Source organism: Falco punctatus (assembly GCF_963210335.1).
Source record: "Falco punctatus genome assembly, chromosome: 4".
Taxonomy (NCBI): domain Eukaryota; kingdom Metazoa; phylum Chordata; class Aves; order Falconiformes; family Falconidae; genus Falco; species Falco punctatus.
Window position 1 is genome coordinate 5,596,699 of NC_137583.1, and position 9,196 is coordinate 5,605,894.

Genomic DNA, 9,196 nt, shown 5'->3' on the forward strand with positions numbered 1-9,196 from the left:
TATTTGGATGTCATGTACTTCAACAGGAATGAACCAGGTCTGAGACAATGCATTTAAAGACTAACAGCTAGTTCAACATACCACAGAACTACTACAAATACCAAATTCCTAGCAATATCAAAACAGCTGTCTTCCTGTTGTGTACTGTGCATTTCGCTATTGCATTAAACAAAGTATCCAGTTTAACACACTAAAAGAAAAAATATTCTTATTGTACCCCATTCATTGCTTTCACTAATGATCTCTAAGTCTCAATAAAAAATTAAGGAAGATTTATAATGCACCCGTAACCAGATCAAGATAAAGATCTTCACTGCACGGTCCCTAAAACTTTGCTTAAAGAATTTAAGCAGTATTAAGAAGTATTTCCTAGGTACAAAACCCACCCAAACAACAAAAAAGTTCAAATGAGGATGGTTTTGCTACCCCTCAAATTCCCACTGCCATTCATATCCAAAACACGTACATGACTTTCCTTCCACACTGGCCAGAAAAACCCATTTCTACAGTAGACACGGCTATAACGTCTTCACTTCAACCAGGCACCAAGCCCCAGACGTCACGCTCAGCAGAGCTCGACGCACCCTGCAAGAACAGCTTTGCCTCCGCTTCCAGTTCGTTCCACACACACTTCGCCCAGCCCGGTGGCCCCGGCGTGCCAATGGCCACTGCGGGTGGGTCTTCCACCGCCCGCTGCCTGCCCGGGGAGGCTTCAGGCCAGCCCGTCGCACAGGGAGCTGCAGGGAACGCGATCCTCCCAGGATGGGTCCGGCCGAGTGAGCGGGGCCGGGCTAAGAGGGAGCAACAGCTACTCGCGTCCCGTCGGCAGAACTAGGAGAAACTTCACCTAAAGTCACCTTTTGGGTGAGCGCCTTCCAAGAGTCATCTTTACCCGGGACTGCAACCCGGCCAGAATTTTTCTGATCGGTACAAAAGCCAGATAATGTTAAGCTGCTCCTAGTGATCACGCGTGCAACCCTAAAGGTTGCATAATACTTTTCTACACACTAAAGTAATTTATGATAATAAGGGCTACAAGCATGCACTTCACTCCCGCTGCTCTTCCCTCCCTAGCGGGAAAGCGAGCGAGCAACTCTGAAAATTGCAGCTTCATCCCGGGGCTTGTTTTTCTAGTGTCTTATGTTTCAATATACACAGCCGCTCGGCTTAACAGAAACCACCACAAATCACGAACGCTGTACAGAGAGATGCGACGTTCATATTCTGCAACCTCTGAAATCGTGGCCTGGGTGTTGGCCCGAGATCACCACGGACCCCAGCTCCTTGCCTGCAGCGTTGCCAATGTTACCAGAAAGCAGAGATTCCCCCTTAAAATCGGAACTTTAAATGAAGAACTGTCGGATCGGTGCTCCTGACCCCATAGACTGGAAGCGTTTGCCGTTACAGAGTAAGGAACGGATTATTCTACACTTGATCAAAAGCTCGTTAATACATCTGGGCAATGCCGATCAACCCCCTCACCTTCTCAAACACGAAACTCGAACCTCTGCGTTTTGGAGCAAGCCATTTCACCTTCTGCGCAAGTTTATACGCCTCGCCTCAGCAGGGAACTTGTTGCAGATCTGCTGTGCGCGATAACTGATTTTTTTTTTCTTTCGTCTTAATAATTAATTAGATTACGATGCTTTCGGCCAGCCGCTCTCACCTGCGGCAGCCAAGTCGCAGCCCCATCGCCCTGCCGAGCGGAGGGGCGGGGGGGGGGCCTGGGCAAGAAGGGACATTTTGAGTCGACGGAGCGGCAGCCCCGAAAGAACATGGAGGCAAAAACCTCCCTGCTGCTGGGCCTGGCTTCGCAGCCAGGGGAATCCGGGAGGCCCCGGGCGCTGCCGGCCGCCCCGCACAGGCCGGCCGGCCACGCCGTATAAATAGCAAAATCCCCCGGGGATTGAGGCCGCCGAAACTTGGGCCGCCCCCGCGGGCCTCGACGACATTTTGAGGCGCTGAGGGGAGAGGCAGGGCGCCCCCCCCCCCCCCCCCCGCCGGGCTGGGCACTGGCAAGGCCCCGGGCAGCCCCCGCTGCCATCTTAGCGCGGCGGCGCCGGCGGAGGGGAGCGGCGGGGGCGCAAGAGAGCGGCGGGGAGGGGGCGCCGGTGGCCCGGGGGGCCTTGGCCCGGGCGGGAGGCCCGTCTCCTCCTCACCTTGATGTGGAAGCGGATGAGGGCCAGGCGGATGCAGTGCGCCATGCAGACGGGCGGCAGGAACCAGACCTTGGGCGGCGGGGTGCCCTTGTTCTGGACGTGGCTGACGATCTGCTGCGCCGTCTGGCGCTCGTTGCCCTGGCGCTTCACCCACTCGTGGAGCCGGGCCTTCTCCAGGGCGCCGTTGAAGAAGACGAAGAGCTCGATGTTGCCGTTGAAGCAGGCCTTGGCCAGGGCCGCCAGGTAGCCCAGCATGTGGTTCCACTGCCCGCCGCTCACCCAGTCCGTGTAGAAGCCGCCGTAGAGCCGGTGCAGGCAGTTGTCGGCGTCGATGAGGAGGCGCAGCGGGGTCTGGGGGGGCCGCTGGCGGCCCCCACCCACGAGGCTGCCCCGCGCCAGCTTCTGCAGCTCGACGGGCACCACGGCGCTGGGGCAGTGCTTCTCGATGTAGTCCTGGAAACCCTGCACTCCCATGGTGAGGACCGGGCGGCGGCGGCGGGCGGGCGAGCGGGGGCCCGGCGGCGGCGGCGGCGGCAGCGGCGGCGGCGGGGTCTGGGCTCGGGCCGGGCGGCGCGGCGGCGGCTGTAGTTGCGGGTGGGCGGTGGGAGCGGTGGAGCCGGGTGGGAGCGCTGGCTGCCGTCGGTGGCCGTTCAGGGGGGAGTTGTATGGATTAGTGGGGGGCTCATGGCTGCTGCGGCCGCCATGTGCTGCTCTCACAGAGCCATGGCTCGGGGATCCGGGCTGCTGCCGCTGCGGCTCCGACTGCCGGGGGGAGGGGGAGCGGCACAGCGCGCAGGAAGCCAACCCGCCGCCGCCGCCGCCTGCGGCAGGGAGAGCGGAACAGGCGGGACTTGGCGGCGGCCGCCGCTGCCACTCACAGGCGGCGCGGGGCGCGCACACGGGCGCCGGGGGAGGGAGGGCGGGCGGGGAGCGCGCCCCCAGCGCCGCCGGCCCGGTGCCCGCCGCCCTCAGGCCCCCCGCGCTGCCCTGCCCTGCGGCACTGGGGCGGCGGGGCCCGCGCAGCCCGCCCGCCGCGGCCGTTGCATAACCCAGGCATGCGCGGGAGCGCGGGCGGAAGCGGGTGGCGGGGAAGGGGAGGGGGCTCGGGGGGAGGCGGGGGAGTGGCGGGGGGCGGTGGGAGCCCGCTCGGGCCGGGCCGGAGCGCTGCGCGGCCGCGGCCCCCCCACCCTACCCCACCCCGCCGCGCGTCGGTCCCGCCTCCGCGGCTCCCCCGGGCAGCGCCGCTCCCCTCGGCGCCGCCAGCGCCCGGGGCGGGGCAGCGCGGCCGCCGCCGTGGCCAAGCGGCGCCCCGGGGCACCTGTTGCGCCGCCGCTCGGAGGCCGCGTCTGGGCCGGGCCCCGGCGGGCAGACGTGCCGGCCCCCCCGCTGCCGGGCCGGCCGCGCCGCGCTCGGCCTCGGGTTGCCCGGCCGGCTCGCGAGGCCTTCCCCGCCTGGCAGACATGGCGGTCGCGGCCGCTCTGTGCAGATAATAATTACAGGCTGTCCCCGCCTCGCCCGCAGCCCGCGTTCACTGCTGCTGGCAAAACTTGCAGGCGGGTTCCAGGGCCCTTCCGCCTCCGGTAGAGGCGAGGCGGCTGCTGGCGCCCCGAGGCCTGGCCGCCCAGGCAGGGCCTCGCTGGGGCCGGTAAGTGGGCATCGATACAGGCTGCCGGGGGAAAAACCCCGTTCCGTTCCGCACGGGCGGTGAGGGAGCATCCCTACAGTTTCGGCCGCATGAAATTATGTTTTTAAAGGCCAAGATTAGGGCTGTTCCTGAGCTATAGAAGTTGCATGCAGTTTGTCATTGAAATTGTACTGCGGCGCGCGAGTAGTTCTGTGCTATGCAGGTGTCAAGAAAATGTCAGGCTGCACATGCTGTATAGTCACATTAATATTTTATTGATAGGGAAAAAAATGTGTTCTTAATGAGACTTCAGTCAGGCTGGATTGGCACCTACAGTAAATATTCCCACCGGGGAAATGCTGTCTTGGGGAGCGGGTTGGTTCTCTCGCAGGCGGTGCAGTGCTAATGCAAGGCTGCTTGGAGGGTGTTGTATCCAATACAGTCTGGTACAGCATAAGGTCGGTGAAATAAAGAATACTGAAAAAAGGTATGGAAATAGTCAATGAGAAATAATGCTTCTTCCTAGAAATCTGGTTTTGTAATAATCTGAGAGCATGGTTTCCTAAGTAAATAGTCTGATTTCTTTCCAAACTACTTTTCCCTTAGACTTCCTAGATTTTACTTTAAGAGCAGGCATGCGTTAGGATAGCATAAAGATAACAAAAACACTGAAACACTTTGAAAGGCACACAAAGCATGGGAGTAGACCAACAGTGCTAATAGAGGATCAAGGAGAAAGAACTTTAAAATTCCAAATATCCCCAACCACATCAAAATTCAGCCAAAGAACAAGTACCGCCATACATGAAGCGCATAAAAAGCAGGTGATGAGACATGCCGGCAGGTATTCAATGCTGTAACCAAACAGTACAAAGTTTGATCAAAACCAGGACAGACTGTTCACTAATTAGTCTTGAGAAGAGAGCGGTAGCTGATTCAAGATGCCTCACAGGATAGTTAGGTTCAGTAGTTTTAAGAATGGCAGCCATGTATAAATAAAATGTCTCCAAAGTTTGCTTGGGTTATGTTTTGTGTTGTTTAAGAAGGAAAACTAGTCAAAAGCATTGTGTACCAGAAGCCTGACCGTTAATGCCCTGATGTTTCCCATGGAGTTAGGTAGGTAGAGACAGTAGAACTGAGTGCTGCCAGGTTTGTGTGCCCATCCATAAACCTGACCCTCCTTCCCCAAAAGAAAAGAGAGGAAAAACAGAAGGGTAAACAAGGTGCTTCAAGAAGTTATTTGATGCAAATTGTTGCTTTGCTGCAAATAAAACTTTGGCCAGACAAGAAGGCAACAGAAAAAAAGTGCAATATATGGAAAGCAAAATTACACTGCAAAACAGGTAGACTAAGATGATAGACTTAGAAAGCAGTTAACCAAAGGCACAAAGACAAACAAGGGTTTTTTTTCATCAACCAGCAGCAGAAAGCCTGCAGGAATCATCGGGTTATCTGCATGTAAGTAAATGGTGTGATGGAGGAAAAGGCATTTAAGAGTTTTCTTTCTCAGCACTGAGCCACAATGCATTTTGCTGTTAACAGTTATTGGTTGTGCAAAGGAAGGGTTAACAAAAATTAATACTAAAGGCAGTGACTCATTATCCAACCTGAATAGAAGAGAATTAGGAGTGGCTCCCTAGAAGGAAGGAACTGAACAGTCATTAGGAAGAACTTGAAATGAATAACCATGTCAGGGCAAGAACATAGAAACGAATGTTATCATCTTAGTTTTGATACCCCTGCTAACAAAACTTGGTCCCACTGTGAGAGGACTATGGACATAGGCTGTGGGACAGGCTATCCACGGTAATCTTGATGATGGGTACATTTGGTTGGGAATAATTGATGCATATATTATCCATAGGAAACACTTGTTTTACGTGATTTCCATTAATATTTCTTCTCCTTTCTCACTCTGGTGTGTCTCACTGTGGAGCTGCTGCTCCCTGAACTTCCCAGTTCTTGCTGCTATAGGCAAAAAACCTCCCGGTCCCTCCTCCTTACTGCTGCTTGCTGTGGGCAAGATACTTTTCTGTATTGCTACTTCAGCGCTCAAAGTGAAATATATCTCTTATATTATTCTTTTGGTACTAACTTTTAATGCAAACATTTGTAAATAAACATGCAGTAAATGTTAACGTTCTGCTGTTAGCTGACTGTTACTAGCAGCCCTGTTTCTCTTCCCTGTCATCTGGAGCATTTGACTGTAGTAGGGGTGAATAGCACGCAGCAATAAAACCAACCCTTGTTTCTCTCATGGTGTATTGCTTGCATGTACCTATTAAATAAACATTTTGCTTACAGAGACTTGCAGAATCTTCATGCAGTTTATATAAAACCAGCAAAAAAAAGGGACGCATCTGCAGGCTGACTTAGCTTCATCCTCAGTATGTATGTTATTTCAGGTGTTTTCCTTTTGTTGGTTTGTTGTTGTTGTTGGTTGTTTGGGGTTTTTTTAAGTTACAGGCATGCCTGGCACTTAGTCTAAAATAGTTGCAAAAATAGTAGAAACTGAAGAACAATTGCTTAGGTTTAAAAAAAAAAAATTTGGACAAAGTCACTCACAGTCTTGCTCTGATTTTTTATCATGGTACTTGCTACTAGGTGAGACATTCCTTTCTTGTACCGTAGGTTGCTTGCAATTAAACCATATACAATCACACGAAGTTTATACAACGCAAGAATTTCCATATTCAGGGATCTCTCTGTAGCCTGCTGAAATATCTACAAGCACCATGGTGCTCTAGCATACAATAACTTCTTTCAAATATCTATGATACCTATGATGGAACATTTTCCTCTTAGGACAAGCAAATGTGCATATGGGAGACACCTAACTGAGTCATTTACATGCTTATCGGTCTCTCCATCAGCATCAGATCTTAGAGCAGTTTCAGTCTATTTCTGGAACTTCTTCCTTTTTCAGCTTTCAGCAAGACATAAAAGCTGCAGAAACCCATAGGTGATTGGTCAGCTTAAATAGGTTTATTGCTAACAGTTAATTTTTTTCTTAGTCTACAAGAAGGAGTATTATTGTTACAGCAACAATTCATCGATAGCAATTCTCGTGGGTTTTTTTGTAAAACTCTTTGCAAAGAAGACTTTGCTGCAATCTTTAGTTTCAGCTGATCAGCTCTCACCCATCAAGCATTCCTTCACTCTAACGTTTCAGACTTAATTTAAAATTCAACTTCCACCATAACTTCAAATCATGAAAAACTAGTTGCCCTGGTATCTGGTGAATGCAAGTTCCATCTTTTTGCTGGTATCAAGCCTTTTCTGTTGGCTACATGCCCACTTTATTTTGCCACAGCATGGAACTTGTGCAGGAGACTGATGCTAGCAAGTAGAATATTCTTCTGCACTGTCTCACTGGCTGCTTTGAACTTTGATGATGGATCATTTTGCCACATCTTAATTTGTTTTTCACTGCTGTTCTTGCAAAAATTCAGCCATGTAGATTTTGTGCCTTTGTCAAGCTCTCCATCTCTTTTTTAGCTTAAGCCACAAGTTTAACTCTGAGGACTGTTAGCAAAGACTGTAAGAGATGCCCCAAAACTTGCAGTCCACTGGTTTCTTGTCTTTTCATTCTCCCTTGCCAGCTGGCCTCATAGACCAGCTTTGTGATAGTTGAGGGCAAGTCCTACTTCTTCTTTACGCATCTAAGATAGGGATGCTATTCTGGCACTCAGGAAGTCTGCTCTCCTTGCGCTTGCCTCATGCAAATACATGCCCAGTGGTGACCATACAGGAAGATGTCTTTTTTTCACCCTCCTACTGGCATTGGCTTTTTTATTTAACTTAGATTTATTAGAATGTAGATTTATCCAAAGTGTGTTCTTCCTCATTACATTTTTCACTCTTAGTCAAAAGCCATTTTGTGATAAGCTGTTTTATTTCGTGTGCTTGCCTTTACTATCAAGACAAACTGCTGTTGATTTTTGATTAATTCTTCAGAGGTTTTCTCACATTTCCAGCCCTCTGTTAATTGCAGTAAGTTATTTAAGAACCATCAGTCTTTCCCAAAATCGCTATATCCTACTGAGTTCTTGCATATTCAGTGTTTTCTGTATGCTATCCCTGATAGCTTCCCATGAAGAGGAGGCTAATCCAAACGGCTGACAACGGGGCAGAAGCCCAGCAAAGACACCCGTGGTGGAACAAAGACTCTTTTTTTTCAGTGTTTTCATATTATATGGGAATGTTGCTTGGCATCTTAATTTTGCTGTGAGTTCCTTGTAATACTTTCTCCATTTATGGTTGTTGGCCTGTGTTTTGGGGTGTTGTCCGTTATCCAGTAGACAGACTATTACTTAGTATCGTTAACAATTACCTATGCAAAACACTAGCAGGCGGCTCCCCTGGAGCACCTGTTCTCAGAGTTGTGGCTGTGGCAAACCCTGCACCACGTTTTTGAGTACTTGGTCTCTTGTTCCTCCCAAGACAATACATACTTCGTGTGTTTGAGAAAAGCAGACTTAGGAAGTGTATTGTATTTGAACTGGGCAACAATTTATGTTTCTGGTATAGAATGGTGAATGTAGAGAGAGGGAGTGAAGGCATAACACAGCTCCTCGTGACCCTGTTTTTGTGATGTTACCTTCCTGGGCAGTATTGCAAGGCCACGTGTTGGCAACCACTTTTGAGTTGCACTTTTTTCCTATTTTCTTGGGCCAGTTGACCCATTAATAGCCTCTTCGAGTCTGTTTTCCCCTCCTTTCCCTCTTTTCTAAAGGCATCTTCAGCTTTCCAAATAATTTCTTTAGGCCATTAAAATACTAGTAAAACATGCCAGGCCAACACTGAAATCTTTGTAGACAGGTCATATCTGAGAGCACGCTGCTTGCTATGTGAATGACAGAGGAAAAGAACTTCTCCCAAAGCCTGCTGTGAAGCCCACATTAAGGTGGAGCACTATGTAGTCCAAGGACCGGTCCAAAGAAAAGATGATTCAAAAGGCATCATATTTTCGTAGAACCACTGCTACACTCACAGGTGAAATTTTTGACTGAACGTGAAGGCCGACCCATTAGGAGCTAGGCCCTGTACAGACAGTACAATGTCAGTGGTGAATGACAGTATTGCTCCGGCAAACTTCTAGGGCAAGAAAATGACTGGCAGCGAGTCCTCCAAGTGTATGGGAAAAGCAGCCCTGCAGAGGAGGGGGCAAGTGACGCTGTCTGAAAGAATTCCTCCTTTCAGAGAACAAGCAGCGCTTTCACAGCAGTGGATACTTAGCCGTGCCACACAGTATACAGATTACATCAGGTCCATTCGCTGCCTTTAATTATTTTTTAAAAAACAAAAGCGTGAAAATTTCCAGTTCTAAATTTCAGTTTTCGGGAATAAAAGCATAAATAATAAAGGCAGTTTGAAGCAGGCAACAGGAGCTGGTGGAGAGCAATAGCACTGG

At 50.5% G+C, this 9,196-nt stretch overlaps 1 protein-coding gene and 1 long non-coding RNA gene across 11 annotated transcripts in view; one reads left to right on the forward strand and one right to left on the reverse strand.

The window, feature by feature from the left end:
• The window catches only part of FAM120A (family with sequence similarity 120 member A), a 55,915-nt gene extending 52,847 nt beyond the window's left edge, over positions 1-3,068 (reverse strand). For 2 of the 4 annotated variants that reach the window (XM_080386233.1, XM_080386234.1), the window contains exon 1: positions 2,160-2,989. In XM_080386233.1, the coding sequence (XP_080242359.1) occupies positions 2,160-2,633 (474 nt within the window). In that variant the 5' untranslated portion in view covers positions 2,634-2,989. Of the gene's footprint in view, positions 1-1,482; positions 1,951-2,159 lie in introns of those variants that run through there. The other 2 variants (XM_080386232.1, XM_080386235.1) reach the window with 2 other exon arrangements.
• The window catches only part of LOC308063378, a 30,492-nt gene continuing 23,788 nt past the window's right edge, over positions 2,493-9,196 (forward strand). For 6 of the 7 annotated variants that reach the window (XR_013927940.1, XR_013927941.1, XR_013927942.1 and 3 more), the window contains exon 1: positions 2,493-2,634. This is a non-coding gene — a long non-coding RNA (uncharacterized lncRNA). Of the gene's footprint in view, positions 2,635-3,302; positions 8,779-9,196 lie in introns of those variants that run through there. The other variant, XR_013927946.1, reaches the window with a different exon arrangement.